The sequence below is a fragment of the Lissotriton helveticus genome, chromosome 8, assembly GCF_964261635.1.
Source record: "Lissotriton helveticus chromosome 8, aLisHel1.1, whole genome shotgun sequence".
Lineage (NCBI taxonomy): Eukaryota > Metazoa > Chordata > Amphibia > Caudata > Salamandridae > Lissotriton > Lissotriton helveticus.
Window position 1 is genome coordinate 1,460,435,338 of NC_136069.1, and position 16,845 is coordinate 1,460,452,182.

The 16,845-nt window shown below is 47.8% G+C and overlaps 1 protein-coding gene across 1 annotated transcript in view; it reads left to right on the forward strand.

Moving 5' to 3' along the window:
- SOD1 (superoxide dismutase 1) overlaps window positions 1-14,774 on the forward strand; it is an 82,720-nt gene extending 67,946 nt beyond the window's left edge. The window contains exon 5 of the mRNA XM_078658399.1: window positions 14,577-14,774. Coding sequence (XP_078514525.1) covers window positions 14,577-14,687 — 111 coding nt within the window. The 3' untranslated portion in view covers window positions 14,688-14,774. The remainder of the gene's footprint in view (window positions 1-14,576) is intronic.
- Window positions 14,775-16,845: the final 2,071 nt, after the last annotated feature.

Sequence of the window (16,845 nt, forward strand, 5' to 3'; positions counted from 1 at the left end):
TCATGATGGCTCACGTGTACTTTTATGCTCCACTATGTACAAATTCTTTTGGGTGACCTGAACCACCAGTATGGTTACTTGCCTTTCAAAAATGAGCACTTTATTAATCTGGTGCACAGGCTTTTGAACTCCCACTTTCACCTGATTAATTAGCTCCCAGTTCCCATCTAAGGCGCACATAGCCCAAAAAGAAGTGTACAAACATGATGTTGCCGTACACAAAAAAATCACTGTGAACACTGGTCATAAGTGTCATTCAGTGGGTGTGTAATTTGAGTTCTTACGAGATGATTAATGGCCGCTTGGAATGCTAGCAAGGACCATTTTGATGACTTGTGCTGCAAAAAAGACACCAGGCATTGCTGTTTTGAATGTGCTCACTTTGATGCTCTTAATCCAGATTTATTTTTTTGCTTAAACTGGTGTCATAATTTCAAGTAGGGCTATTTGGGTGAAGATACTTACTCAGTCTCTGTCCTTCATTTCAGGATGTCTGTATTTGGGCTTGTAAGGAATCTGTCAGGGCACAGTTTGCCTTTTTTCCCTTTATCAGTTTATGTAAAAAATGCTTAACCATTGACGTTTCTCTGGATTGTACTAATCTGCCACTTCTGACAAAAATGCACCAACATAATTTTTTATCTCAGTCGCAGCCTTTTTCAATGCCCCTTAATCAACCCTTGGCCCTCTCCACCTGACTATTAGGTTGGGGAGTTGTAAAGACAGGTTATGACTTGTTTAATTCCCAACATGTTTAAGAAAACCATCCTTTCATATGAGACGAGATGCGTGCCATATATTATTGCTGCACACCTTCTCTGACAAAAACCTCCTTAAACTGTGAAAATTCATTATTGAGCTCATAAATTTCATCCAACCATTTAGAATGAACATCCACTATAACAGCAGCATAACACTGGGTCTCTGGCAAAGCAGCAAAAGAACCAATAAAGTCTAGACTGACCTGAACCTTCGACACACCTGGATCCTGCTCATGTTGATATTGATATTGATTTGCTCCACCAACTTTGAATCTCTCTTCTCCTTCTGTGAAAACCCTGCTGTCCTTAACCTTTCTAATGACCTCTGCTTTGAGACTTTGCCACCAACACCATTCTTTGAGGCTCTCTCTTTGCTGTTATTTGACCACTATGGTCCTTCTAAAACACACCTCAATTTCTCTCATTCTTCATGGGGAGGAACAAATCTCCCTATGCATGACCAGATGTTCATTATAAACCGTAAGCTCACCCAGAATCTCCCAGAACATCCTAATGATCGCTGGTGCACAACTCTGTCCATTGATCCCTTCCAGAGCAACTCAACCACTGCCTTCGTGGCGCTCTCTCTCCCCATAGCAGCAACCCACACTACTTCAGAGACTGCATCATATAGACCTACCTTGTGAGATTCGCTGGCTACTACTTCCTTAGTTTCAGAGTTTTCTAAATTTTTACTTCAATACGGCAAACCTGAATGATTCTTACAAGCAAGTTCAAAAACCTGGGATGTACTCATTTTCTGCTTAACCTTCTGTAGACTAGCCGCAAACCTTCCCAAAACTGGCTAAGTATGTCTGTACCACCAGGCCTCATGATTCTCAGCAAGGGCTTATGATCAGTCCTTAAAATGATTTTAGTTCCCCCACACACAATCAATCAATCAAACCATTTGTATAGCGCACTACTCACCCGGGAGGGACTCAAGATGCTTGGGGGAGGGGGTATGCTACTGCTCGAATAGCCAGGTCTTGAGTTGTTTCCTGAAGGCGAGATGGTCCTGGGTCAGCCGAAGGTGGATGGGGAGGGAGTTCCACGACTTGGCAGCCAGGTAAGAGAAGGATCTTCCTCCGGCGGTTGCTCTTCGGATGCGTGGTACGGCTGCGAGGGCGAGGCTGGTGGACCGTAGCTGGCGGGTGGGCGTGTAGAAGGACAGGCGGTCGTTGAGGTACTTGGGGCCCAGGTCGTGGAGAGACTTGTGTGCGTGGGTGAGGAGCCGGAACGTGATCCTCTTGTCGACGGGGAGCCAGTGCAGGTTCCTCAGGTGGCTGGAGATGTGGCTGCGTCGGGGGACATCCAGGATGATTCGGGCGGAGGCGTTCTGGATGCGCTGGAGTCTTTTCTGTAGCTTGGCTGTGGTTCCGGCGTAGAGGGCGTTTCCGTAGTCCAGTCGGCCGGTGACGAGTGCATGGGTGACAGTCTTCCTGGTCTCGGTCGGGATCCAGCGGAAGATTTTGCGAAGCATACGCAGGGTGTTGAAACACGATGAGGAGACGGCGTTGACTTGTCTGGTCATCGAGAGGGAGGAGTCCAGGATGAAGCCCAGGTTGCGTGCGTGGTCGGTTGGCTTGGGTGCGGTGCCCAGGGCTGGGGGCCACCAGGAGTCGTCCCAGGCGGAGGGCGAAGATCCCAGGATGAGGACTTCCGTCTTGTCCGAGTTCAGTTTCAGGCGGCTGTCCTTCATCCACTCGGCGACGTCTTTCATCCCTTCCTGTAGGCAGGTTCTGGCGGTGTCGGGGTCTCTGGTGAGGGAGAGGATCAGCTGAGTGTCGTCGGCGTAAGAGATGATGTTAGGGTTGTGCTGGCGTGCGATGGCTGCAAGCGGTCTCATGTAGACGTTGAAGAGAGTGGGGCTGAGTGAAGATCCTTGCGGGACGCCGCAGATGACTTCGGTGGCCTCGGAGCGAAACGGGGGGAGGCGGACTCTTCGTGTTCTTCCGGTGAGGAACGAGATGATCCACTCCAGTGCCTTCTCTTGGATACCGATGGCGCTGGACTAGGGTGCGGTGGCAGACAGTGTCGAACGCCGCGGAGAGGTCCAGGAGGATGAGGGCCACTGTTTCCCCTTTGTCGAGCAGGGTCTGGATGTCGTCGGTGGCTGCGATGAGGGCGGTCTCGGTGCTGTGGTTGGCTCTGAATCCGGACTGCGAGGGGTCGAGAGATCCGTTCGTCTCGAGGAAGGCGGTCAGCTGTCTGTTGACGATCTTCTCGATGACTTTAGCAGGAAAAGGGAGGATCGAGATGGGGCGGAAGTTCTTGAGGTCGGTGGGGTCCGCTGTAGGTTTCTTCAGGAGGGCGCTGAGCTCGGCGTGCTTCCAGCTCTCCGGGAAGGTGGCGGTGTTGATGTTCCGGAGTTGGGGTGCGATGGTGGAGTCGGCCTTGTTGAAGATGTGGTGTGGGCAGGGGTCGGTCGGCGATCCGGAGTGGATGGTGTTCATCGTGTGGGCTGTGTCTTCGGTGGTCACCGTGGTCCGGGTGCGGAGGGTGGTGCGCCGAAGCTGTTGTGGATGTCGGCGATCTTGCGGTGGAAGAACGAGGCGAGGAAGTTGCAGAGGTCTTGTGACGGAGTGATGTCGTTGGTGCCGGTGCTGGCGTTGGAGAACTCCTTGACGATGGTGAAGAGCTCTTTGCTGTCGTGGGCGTTGTTGTCCAGTCGTTCCTTCAGTGATTTCTTCTTGGTGGTGCGGATGAGCTGGTGGTGCTTGCGGGTAGCGTGTTTGAGGGCGGTCATGTTGTCGGTGGTCCGGTCGAGGAGCCAGGCTTTCTCGAGGGTGCGGCAGGTCTTCTTGGAGTCCTTGAGTTCGTCGGTGAACCAGGATGCCTTCTTGCTTCTGGGTCTGCTGGGAGGGTTCTTTAGTGGCGCGAGGTCGTCTGCGCAGGCGGTCAGCCACTGTGTGAAGTTGCGGGCTGCTTCGTTGGGGTCTGTTGTGTTGGCGGGTGGGCTCTGGCTGAGGGAGGTGGTGAGCTGGTCCGCGGTAATCTTGCTCCAATTCCTGTGATGTACCTGTTGCGGGTGGTGGTGGTGGGTCGTGGATCTTTTGAAGCTGAAGTGGACGCACCTGTGGTCGGTCCAGTGGAGTCCAGCGGCGTGGCTGAAGGTGATGTACTTGCTGGAAGAGAAGACGGGATCAAGCGTGTGGCCGGCGTAGTGGGTGGGGGTATTGACCAGTTGCTTGAGTCCGAGGTTGTCCAGCAGGGTGGTGGTGTTGCGGTCCTTGTTGTTCTCCAGGTGGAAGTTGAGGTCCCCTAGTAGGATGTAGTCAGCGGAGGGGAGGGCGTGTGGGCTGATGAAGTCCGCGAGGTCTTCGCTGAATTGTGTGCGTGGTCCCGGGGGTCTGTAGACGAGGGTGCCTCTGAGGGTCGTCTTAGGGTCGGTGTGAATCTGGAAGTGGAGATGTTCGGCTGCGGCGAAGGAGTCGCTGGCGTCGGTCGTGATGCGGATGGTGTTCCGGTGGATGATGGCGATGCCTCCTCCGGTCTGTTTCATGCGGTCCTTCCTGATGATCTTGTACCCGTCCGGGATGGCGATGGCGATGTCGGGTGCAGAGGAGGCGTTCATCCAGGTCTCCGTGAGGAAGGCGACGTCCGGTGAAGTAGCGTCGAGGAGGTTCCAGAGTTTCACGGCGTGTCTGTGGACGGAGCGGGTGTTGAGCAGAATGCACTTGAGGTGGTTGCTGCAGGTGTTGGTCTTGGCGGGTGCGGGGCAGGTTCGGAGGCAGGTGAACTTGCAGGTGAAGGGTCCGTCTCGGGGTGGCTCGGCAGCAGGCGTGGGTTCGGCCGGCATTGAGTGCGTTGAGAGTGGCGACGTCGTAGGTCAGTCGGGTCGTCTTGCATCGGCGGGGGGGAGGGCCAGGGGTCCTAGCGCTAGGCGCGGACGGGCGCAGACGGGCTTACCTTTGGCGCACCTTCGGCGCTCATTCGGTGCTCCCGCTGCGCGGTCGCTCTGGGGGCGTCATAAGAAGGGAGCCGGGAGTTCCTAAGTACACGGTACACCAAGCAGACCTCATTACCTATCTCTCTAGGATCAAGAACTTCTTTTTTTTTTTACTTTGTTAGAGCTTGAGAGGCAACAGCAGGAGTCCTTTCCTTACCACCAAGCATTTGAAACAGGACTGCCCCGATACCCATTTCTTTGGCATCTGCTGTAATAACAGATTGTCGGGAGCCCAGCCTTGGCTATAGCTTGTTTAGTGTCCCCAGAGGCCATTTGTGGTCCTTCCCACATAAATGCTGCTCCCCTCAAGAGAATCTTTAATATATTTTATTGGCAAAATTCTCTACAAATTTCGCATGGTATTAAGTCAACCCCATAGAAAAACCTGAGCTGTTCCTTATCCGAAGGTACGCCAGTGTTGCCTGTGGATCTACAGCTTTGGGTTTTACCCTTGCAGCAGAGATAGAATGCCCCAAGTATTCTACTTCCTCTTCAAAGAAAGTTTGAATCTTGGTTTAGGTTCATCCCCTGCTGCTGATGGATAGTCTTGCTAAAACCTCTCCCTTTGTGCTCCTCAGTAGTATTGCCAAACGCCGAAATGTTGTCTGTAGGGAGGGGACGTAGTGTGGGACAATACATTTTGGATGTTTTTCAATTTTTGTCTGCATGCATCGAAAACCTCTAGCAACCGACGCTAGCCCAAAAGGAAGCCACGGACATTAGAAGATGCCATTAGGGTTTTACAAATGGTGTGCGAGCCTTTGAGTCTGGTGAAGCTGGATCTGGTAGTAAGCACTTCTCATGTCTAACTTTCACAAATAACCGATGTTGGCAGTAAAAATAATCCATGTTATTCTGGTTCAAAGATCTGAGGTCCAAACTCCAAGTGTTCCATTGGCTAGTTTTATCGCAACTGGAGAAAGCCATTCTGAGGCTTCCGACTAGTTCTGTACACCTCATTTTAACATCAGTCAATCAGGGATTTATAAAGCGCAGCTTATCACCTTGTAGGGTATCCGGGCGCTTGTAAGCCCAAGAGGCTTATTCGAACAGTCAGGTCATGAGGCCATTTGGAATTCTCGAAGTGAGATGATGGGTCTGGAGGTTGTGGGGAGGCTGTTCCATGTCTATGTGCGATGTGGGAGAATGAGCGTCCGCCACTTCTGCTTCGGTAGACGCGGGTAATATGAGCAAGTGAAAGGGAGACTGGGCGTAGTCTTCTTGATGGCGGAAGATCTGATGGTGGTTAATGTAGGTGGGGTCCTTCGTGTTGAGCCTTGTGTGCATTGGTCAGCAGCTTGAATTGTCATCGCTTCCTTATGGGCAGCCTATGGAGTTGTCTGAGGTGTGGTGTGATGTGGGTTCGTTGGGGAAGGCTGAGGATGAGTCTGACTTATGCATTCTGTATGGTCTGAAGTCTCTTTGGAAGGGTTGCAGCAATTTCTACGTTGAGGGCATTGCCATAGTCCAGTCAGCTGGTAATGAGGGCTTGTCAGTGTCTCGTGTATTGGGGTAGCCACTTGAAGATCACAATATAGCATTTGCAATATAGCATTCGCAGAGTGAGGAAGCAAGCAGAGTAGACTGTGTTGATCTGTGCTTTCATGGTGATCTTGTCCATGATTATTCCAAGGTTTCTGGCGTGATTGGAGTCTGGTCTGTGTTCAGCTGCAGCCATTTGTTCTACATTCAGTCAGCAACGTTTGTCATGCATCTGTGGAAGTTGGTGCTGGTGGTGGGGTCGTTGTCTGTGAGTGAGGGGATGAGTTGGGTGCCGTCAGCGTAGGAAATTGTTAAGACCATGGGATTCGAGTATGTTGGCCAGTGGGGTTCTATATGCGTTGAAGAGCGTGGGGCTGAGGGATGAGCTCTGGAGGGCACCGGAGGTGATCTATATGGGGTCTGAGGTGAAAGGTGGAACCTCTGCATTTTTCCAGTGAGGAAGGAGATGATCGTCTGAGTGCGTGCCCCCTCCGATGCCGATGTGGTAGTCTTTTGATCAGTGTGGGATACGGTGTCTAAGGCTGCCAAGAGGTCAAGGAGGATTAAAGCTGCTGTTTCTCCTTGGTCAAGGAGGGTTTGGATGTTGTCGGCTGTGATCAGGGCGATTTTGGTGCTGTGATTGCTGTAGAGGCCAGATTGGGAGATGTTAAGTAGCTGGTTCTTCTCCAAGTGTCGTGAGTTTATTGATCTTTTCTAGTACCTTAGCTAGGAATGGGAGCAGGGAGATTGGCTGTTAGTTTTTGAGTTTGCTGGGGCCGGTGGAGGGTTTTTTGAGTGGTGGTCTGACTTCAGCATGTTTCCATGTGGTGGGAAATGTGGTGGTAGTGATGGGTGTTAAGTAGGGTGGTGAGTTACTGGCTGATCCTTTGGTTTCCAATGTTGAACATATGGTGTGAGCATGGGTCTGTGGAAGCTCCTGAGTGGATGGATTTCATGGTAGCGGTAGTTTCCTGGGTGGAGATGATATTCCGGGTGATCAGTGTGTGGTTTGTCAGTTATGGTGGTGGTGTGTCTGAAGTCTATAGGTGTGGGTTGGGGTTCCGTTTCTGTATATGGTTGCCATTGTGTTGTGGAAGAACTGGGCAAGATTGTCACACAGCTTCTGTGAGGATGTAATTTCACTGGCAGCTGGGTTGGAGGATTCCTCAACTACGTTGAAAAGCTCATTGGTGGTGTTTGTGCTGGTTTCGATGCGTGCAGCAAGGCAAAATCTACTGGAGCACATCCTGACCTCTTAAATGGCCAGAAAATTCTTCTAGCCTTATGTTTAACAGGGATTGTCCCCTTTTTCATGACTGTCTAGAACTATTGACTATGCCCAACTTTTATTTTGGAACACTGCTTGGAAGTTTGATAGAACCCCACCAACATCCATGTCCTACAGAACTATCATCTGGTCTGGCTCTCCTAGTTTAATGGCTACACTAAAGCTCTACTGATTATACCCAAGCTAATATTGAGAGCCTAGGCTTGGCTATGTTTACCTTTCCCTTCCCCATTCTATCCCCGAACTTAATCAGCCCACATATAGCTGACTATTTCAGTACTGTTTCTCTGATAACCTTTGGGATTTACTATTTTAAGGTGCAACTTGACCATTGGGCATGTCTCTTCAAACATGTTCTGTTGAACAATTGTGAATAGGGAATCTTTCTGCCATGAGGGCACATTCTAACCACAAATTTAGCTTATGGGTTGTATGAAAGTATCCCTTCTTTTGCCTGGTTACCCCACACTTTTTTTGTGCCTGACATCTTATGCAACCTGACTTGCTGTGCCCCAGGTCCATGCCGAATCAGGTTCCCAGGGCCTGTGTACTGTCCCAACCCTGTACCATTGTAGCCACAATTTGCTCATCTCTGTGACAAGGGAAGGTATCTAAGGGCTGCAGCACCTATTGTGCCACCTTTGGAGGCCCTGCACCTCAACACCCACACACTTCTCTGTACCAAAATACACAGCCTGCAATGGAAAAGTGAAGAGTCCACATGGAACAATCGTAGAGTGCAATGCCTACAACTGACTGAGGCCTAGGTAAGTCACCCCGCTAGCAGGGTGCACTAGGCCTCGGGTGAGGGTACAGTAGCATGAGCACTGTGCCCCTACCATGTCGAAGCCTATTCTTGGACATTGTAAGTGTAGTAAAGCCATAAAGAGTATATTGTCTAGGAGTTGGTCATTACGAACCCCACAGCTCCATGATGGCTTTACTAAAACCTGGGAAGTTTGATAGCAAATTAATCCGCACATTAAACCCACACTGATACCAGTGTGGGATTTAATGTAAAATACCTTCATAGGGCATCTTAGTGATGCCCCCTGAAAAAGACCAGCCCTCTTGTGGTTTCTTAATGGCTGCCTGCTATTTGCCACCCTCAGACCGGTTTCTGGACCTCTGGGTCGAGACTCTCCGCTCTCTGGGTCCAGAGACCAAGCCCGTTCTGGTCAGAGGTGTTATGCCTTCTCCCCCAGCATGTGCTGGATCCACAAAGGGGACACTTCAAAGGCCTGCTGCCTTTGGAAGCGGTCACTGCCTTTTAGTGCCCCCCAGCAACTGGCTCACCTTTTCTGCCCCCACTTTGGGTGGGAGAATCAGCTGGAAAACCATACTACGAAGAGCGGTGTGCCCACCTTTGCCAACCCCACTCAGGTGGGGTAGGCGGGGTGAAGCCCACATCTCTCTCCTCCATCTTGACGATGTGGGGACTCAGCCATTTCGGGAGAGACTCGTGCCCCCTTCCAGTGGAAGGTGGCATAATAGGGGGTGTACCATCACTGGGAAGGGACCCATTGATCCCAACCTGCACACCCCTTTAAAAAACCCTAAATCTAGCATTATGGGAAAACCCTGAACCTTACCTCCTCAGATTAGAGGAAGAAAGAAGGAACGAAGCGCCGTGCTGACCCAGGAAAAAGAGGACAACTACTGCTTTGGCCCCAGTCCTACCGGCCTGTCAGCCCCAATCATGTCGACAGCAATGAAACCGGCATGTTCAGCAGCAGCATACCCCCTGAGCCCAGAGGAATGGTCTCGCACTCACCTTACAGACTGTCTCCCTTGAGCTCCGGGTTTGCTCTACAAGGACTCCAAGACAAGATTCCGGCGATTCTGCACCAGACACGCACGGCCCTAGTCAGTGGCCCAACAGCACAAGGAGGTCTCCCCAGTGATCTTGCATGGACCATAGAGGCGCGAAACATGTTGGCCCACACTTTTTTCACTAGCTACTTGGTCACATTATCGACCTTAAAAGTAACACCAACTATTTTAACCTGACTGGGGAGGTCCACAGAATAAAGGCATATCCGACATCCCTAGTCAGTTTTGGCTCACTAACATCACTCCTCACTAATCGCCCCACTTAGGACACCCTTGGCACTAATCCTATGGCAACCAAAAGCTCTCCACCAAAGTGACCCTTCGGAGGACCCGTAGGGCATTGCAGCGCCGCTCCGACTAAGAGCGCACATCGGATCAAGCATGACTTCCCCAGAGATGTGAGGGCAACAAAGTCTTGTTGACTGTCCCACTTCTGATCTGTCTAAAACCTTCACTCTTTTCTCAGGAACAATGACGTTCCCAGCCTTGATTTGTTCTGACAGCCAGCCATTTCTAAAATCTTTTGCAACTCCAGGCGTTACATTTACCTCCATCATGAGTCTAACTCCTCTACAACTTCTGCAGTTATAATTGCTTCTTTTGAGGGTTGCTTTGCTTGCAGCCTGAAGAATATTCTTCTAACTTCTTACTACTACACTGGGGTATAGGTTGGTCCGTGATTAACTTCTAACCTGAGACAGGAACGATGGATTTTGCCAATTCACATTACCTTGACACAATTGTCTCTTATGTTTTTTGCAGCTGTATAAAATTTGTCTTGTCGTGGCAATATTGACTGTCTTTTTATGTGTTTACAAAAGGCCAAACTGAGAGAGTATTCCCTGCTTGAGTTATGTACTTAAAACTCTGCTGCCCTTCCTTGCGAAGGACATTTAGTAATGTCACCTTCTTGTGAATGGAAGGGAAATTGACACCATTATCCTCAAGGTAACTATCGCAAATATCATAGTGTACTCCATTCAATAAGAGTAGGCCCAGCTTGCACAAGGAAACTTGGTGGTATTACAGTGCTTTGTGGAATGCTCATGGTCCACTTTAAATAAGTGCTGAAAATACTTCAAAACAAAAGACCTCCTATAGGATGGCAAGTCCATGGCTAAACTTGTGCAGGCAAAAAATAAGATTTGTATTGTGAAATGGAGGTGCCACCGAAACAAAATTCACAAGCATTTGCAATGCAATAGGTATTCATTTGTCGGAGTTGGAGCTGTTTGCTTGTAAATTAGTCTTTTATCTGGTTTTTGGTTTGGAGTGTAGTGGATATATGAACAGAAACAGCTGCAGCACTCCCTAGAGTACTTAAAATGTGAGCAATTTCCAATGGAACTGGCGTAGCAGTCAGCAGAACTTGCTGCAAAATTTGGAATGAAGAATTACCACTGTGACCAGAGACTGCTGCAGCACTGCCTAAAGAGGACTTGGAATGAGTAATTCTCAAAGGGACCAGAGTAACAGCACTGTCTATAGGTCTAAGAAATGAGTAATTCTCAAAGGGACCAGAGTAACAGCACTGTCTATAGGTCTAAGAATGAGTAAGTACCATGGGACCAGAGACTCAAGTAACAGAACTGTGTAGAAGACAAACGAGCATTTGCCATTCAATAGGTCTCGCATTTATGCAAGTTTAAGCTATTGGCATTGTAAATGACAATGCCTTTTATGTTTTTGTTTTTTAAAACAAAAAAAGGCATTGTCCTTTACAATGCCAGTAGCTCAAACTTGCGTAAATGCGAGATCTATTGCATTGTATGCCTGTTTTCACTTGCCAAGATTGCCCCATAAGCCCTGCCCCCTTATGGGAGGGAGGGTGCCAATCGAGGAGGCATGCACGGACTGGTTGAGGGAATGGGCAGCGAAGAAGCCGAAGCATGTTGATAGCAGCAGCTGCTCCTGGGTAAGTGCTGTCCCTAAAGCGGGTGCAACTCTCAGCATGCAAATACATTCAAAGCCGCTGCCATTGTCCACATCAGTGTCAAACAAAATAGTGCTCACCCACTTATAATGCAGACCGTGTAACAAGACCAGTAAACGGTCCAGTCGTTATGAGTGTAACAAATGCAGACCAGGCTGTACCAGGAAGGGACTAACCAGCCTATTTACAAATCAACAGCCAGCATTTAAGAAGTACAATGACACAAGCCAATGGCAAGTATAGGCGGAGAGTGGGCGGGCTTCCACTGCATACTCTGTTACAGCATGCCTTCAAGAGCGAGCAGAACATGCACGCTGACTCTAGGCTCAACCTAAAAATGAGTAATTGCCACTGGGAACAGAGACACAGCTGCAGCACTGCCTAGAGCACTTAAAATGGGGGAATTGCTGACTGGACCAGAAAAGCAGCTAGCAGCACTGGCTAGAGGACTACGGGTGAGGAATTACCACTGGGTCCAGAGCAGAAGCTAGCCTCACTGGCTAGAGGAATTCGAATAAGGAATTACCCCGTGAACAGATGCAACTGCAACACTGCTTAGAGGTCTAAGAGGGTAATTACCACTTGGAACAGAGACACAGCTGCCCTTTTTGTGACCCGTTAAAGATTTACAGCAGACCTGTTTACAGAAACTGAACTCTGAGCGAATGGAACATAATTAATGCTCAACACTAAAGATTGGATGAAAGGGAGATAGCAAGTAAAGTCACATTTCTAACATTCTAACTTTGTGACTTCTCAACTCCATCTTCAGTGAGCCAGACTCTGTAGATCATAAGTGAAAGCTAAGGTGTGAAGGGGAGAACACACAGGAACAGTGGTTGGGAGGAGAAAGCAGTAACACTGGTCAGCTGCTCGCGTTCTCAACATTTCCAGAACACTAGGCAGGCAATTGGGGAAAAATAGTGTCCAAAACAAACTGAAATGGATCGAAGTGAAATGAGCCCTGTAACCGGACCAGCTGCTATGGAAGGGAACGACTGGCCACAAGAAGGGATAAATGGGTATGATTTACCCTTCAAAAGCAAGGAATTTAGAAAGTCACCCAAAGCAACCAGCGATGGGCCAGCTTGAAGCCCATGTACTGAATACACTCCCTTTCAGAGCAGGGCATGCACACTGCTAGGCTTGACCTAATATGAGTAGACTTTCCTGTAGGGGCCTCCAGGGAGACTTTCACCACTAGATGGGTTGGAAAGTTGGAATGCTTGTACTGTGTTACAGAGCTGGAGCCTGACATTCTTGATTTGAAGTTACCAAAAAAAGGTTGGTGGTGCCGCGATGCAAGAAGGCATTGCTTCTCCCGGTGAGTGCGGTTTAAAGTGTGCGTATTGATCGCACTTCAGTTAATTTTGCCAGTTCATGGAGATGGGCACAAGAGCAGCTGAGCTGGTATTGTAAACACATTTGAGCATTCACACATACTAGTGGCTCAAGTTGTTCAAGTAGAAGGTTGAATGTGCGCCTGTCACTTGTACGCAGTGGTATGCTCTTGTCTCTCAGCAGTGCATAATGAAAACCCAACCAAATTCTGTAGCAGTCAGCCTGTTTTTAAAGTGCAGTTCTGCATATGGTTTAAAGAACACTCCCCATTCAGGTCCTTTTTCAAGGTGGATTGGCCTCCCTTTGTCAGCAATTGTTATGTGCGGGATTCAAATATTCTTGTGTACTTAAGTTTATTGGGGACCGGATCCTTGGAGTTGTAGCTTGGGGAAAAACTCAGTTACAACTGCCCCAGGAGAACACCACAAGGAGAGCAAATATAAACTTTCCAAGCTGGGCGTATTTTAACTTGGCCAAAAGCTGCAACAGGCTCATGAGGGTTTCTTAATCCATCTTGATCTGCAAAGCATGCTTTTGTAGTGTAATGTGAGACTAGGCCTTCTGTGCAAGACTTAATCTCTCCCATTGCGTTATAACATTCTTCCTGACTGTTACCTCTATTTGAAGGTATTAACAAATGTATGTTGAAGAATGTAACCTTCATGGTAGCGTTCTATATGGTTGTTACCTTGCTCCATAGAGTAAATCAAGCAATCTGACTAATAAGTGCAGAATTAGTCTGAGAACATACACAATCTTGTATTGGTCTGTCTTGGGGATAACCTGCAGAGCTCTCTTTATGTGCTATATGTTCGAATTGCTTTGATGTACAATATGGAATGGACACTGGGGGTTGGGCACCTGGACCTCATTTGTGTAGCCTTTGAATCGCAGCACCAAGGTAACCCTACTAGAAACGTTGAGATAATACAAAAAAGGCCTGGTTTGTTTTTTTCGTTTTTTTTCTTTGGCTCACAAGAACCCTTAACTAAAGAGCAACGTCATAAGCCTTTGTCATTCTGTCTATATTGGATACATATAAATCTGGCTATTATCTATCTGCCATGCCTAGTGTTACCAAATCTTGTATTAATGCTAGATTGAAAGCAGTCATAGTGCACACATTGTCTTTTTCCCACAATAATTACATGTGTACAAACTCTCGCTACTTTGACGTGTAACATGTGGACAATAACCGATTAATGGCATTATTTGTTTATCATAGTGGTTTCGAGCCACATGCACCTATTCAATCTCCTTGCTTTGAAGCAAAGGAGTAAGGAAACACGTGTGAAGCTGGTATTTCAATACTGTGCTACCTCCTGTGTATGAGGCAGGAGACTGTCTGAAATTGTGCGCATCCACATCCGCCATTCTTGGTCTTTAAAAGCACACCTGTGGATCGATGGATACATTTCAACTTTTTCTTAAATTTTGCCTACTCCAAGTTCAAACCCTACATGGTGGATTTGGACATAACTTGGGATTGTAGAACAGCCAAGCTTCAAAAGTTGCTTGTGTAACAAAAATTTGTGCAATGCAATACTATCAGTTAAGGATCAATCCCACATCAATTCAGAAGGCATAAACTCCATATTAAGTTATAGTAATAGTGATAGAGTTCCATATCAGAATGGTGATCAATGCTAGGGGTAGGGCAAATGAAAACACACCTTATCGGCCCCTTGAATAATAGGTGAACATTAATTTATAAAGCATTCGGTTACTTTAAGTGTTTTGGCAGCATGGAACAGATGGAACTCATTGCTGTTACTTTTGCCTAGCAAAGAACACCAAAAGAGTAGTACTTGATTGACATTGAAAGCCATTTATGATTTCTCATAGTTCCCTAAACCAGCGTTGCTGGCGTCATTGCTTTATTTTCTTGTGTGGCGAATAAGTACTTGCTATATACAGATTCTGGTGAAGTTCTCCATTTTATACTGTAAATCTGTAATTCATGTATGTTTTTATGCTTTCTTGCAGGTTCATGAGAAAGAAGATGACTTGGGAAAAGGGGGAAATGATGAAAGCCTGAAAACTGGAAATGCTGGTGGTCGTTTGGCTTGTGGTGTAATTGGGATAACTTCATGCTGAATCCCATTGCTTTCTGCTCCATACAGTACTTGTTACAGCATATAAACGGTGGTAGCTCCAGCTAATAAACTACAGATCAAAACTGAACGTTTGTCATACCTTCTTAAACCTAGCATGGCAAAGCCATAATTACCAGTGGCACTTAATTTCTATGATTTTAATTGTTTAAATTGTATTGTTGTACTACTAAAAAATGAAAATCAGGATATTGTTATGAGTGTACCGGTGTTCAAATATATTCAGTTACACTACTTCTGTTGCCTCTTTTTGTAATTTTATTAGCCTTTGGGAGTCCTGCTGGGTGGATGAAATATTTCATGTAGACCACTATCCTTTTTAGGCCTCGGCTAGATTAGGCTGCGCACATGCGCAGTCTCGCTGGCGAGATTTAATGTCTGAGTAGCGAGGTTAAGCCCTGCCCCTCTTCTCCATTGGCTGGCCTCCTAAACTGCGGCCTTCCATTGGAGAAGAGGTCTCAGTGACGACATTCTCTCGCTCTAAGCCCCGTCCTTTTCGGATTGGTGGGCATGTTTTTTAGTTTCTTTCTCCCTCTTCTCCATTGGCTGGAATGTAAACAGTCAAAAACACGCCCATTGTTTACATTCCAGCCAATGCAGAAGAGGTGAGAAAGAAGCTAAACACACCCCCAATCCGAAAAGGATGGGGCTTAGTGACAAATGGCTAGCGCTTGTTCACAACATTTGGGCATTTAAAATGTGAGATAGTTAAAGCCTGTTTTTTCACCCCCTCCAAATACACCTTTATGTACACACATGCCGTTTGTGTCTTAACTCTGCTCAAACTTCATTCACCCTAAAAGGAGAGCACGTATGGCGCTAGATCAGTTTTGGAGATACCACACAGAAATGCATTGACATTTATTGTCCAGCGTAATCCATAAACCAGAGATCTATGTAACAAACTCTTTCACACTCACCCAGAACGTGACCTCATTCGTTGGAAGCACTATGCAAGAATTTGACAACTCTCGCATTGTAAATTGTAGGTCAATGTCTCTACTTGTGCTTGTCATGTTAACTCGAATGTCATTTCTGTTTCCTTTATTTCGAAAGGGCTACGTCTGATAATTTGCCACTGGTAGCAAGCTTGCGCGGGGGATGTGTTCATTACACCTTTAATGTATGTTACTCCGTATTTATGAATGTGCTTTTATTTCTCCCCCCGCCCCCACCCGTCGTCGTCCCCACCACTACCCGCCCCCTTTTCAGTGCTGGTTTATGATATTTTGGAGTGTGGCGTCCGATTTAGGGTCACCACGCTCCGTTTATTTATTTAAACTTTTTTTTTTCCAAGTGCTTGTTCTAACCTGCGAGCATAGATTAGTCGCCTGCTTCTTGGATCACGGTTGCGATTAGGGTTTCCCCACAGAATACCGGCGACCATTTGCTGCCCCACTGGGCTCCTGAAATGCACCTCAGGTTCACACCCCCCTCTCTAACTTACTGCACAGATAAATGCAACTGCACTCTGTGCAAGGTTTGTGTTTAAAGTCATGCACGCGCATTGCATGTAAGCTTGCAAATTGCAATAGCAATGCCTGCAATTAATTAACTTATGGTGTGGTTTCTAGCTAGCGCTGTGCAACTGCCCGCTAGTCTCTCTGGTGAGGATCCCCACCATCTACTGGTGGAGCAGACCTGCACGCCCGCTCATCCGGTCTTCCGCATGGCTTCCTCCAGGATCATGATCCTGTCTGTAGCTCTACGGCTCTTTTTCATCTTCATGGGGACCATAAAGCTGACCCTGCGGCTTAGCAAGGATGCGTTTGGGGAGATGGTGAGTTCCTTGGCACATGGGAGCAGGCTGTGTTTTATGTTGTTGTTGGACTCGAGCGTATGTTCGAGCCATCCTGAATGTTGTTGATTCTAGAGTTGTGTATACGCTGAGTTTGTTGAATGCCTGCTGCATTCCTGTTACGGAGCTCCAGCTGACGGTTGTGTCTGCATTGCGGTGCTGTCTTGGGGGTTAAAGTATACAAATAAATCTGAGAAGAATCCTCCTTGTGTACGATTATATTTAACAGTATAGTGCCTTTTCTCTCCTCTTTGGCAACTCTAAGCTGCCAGAGTGCTTTTGCACGGCCTGGGAAAGGGCAAATGAGCTGGGCGGATGTCTTCCTGTTTGGTGCATTTCAGAG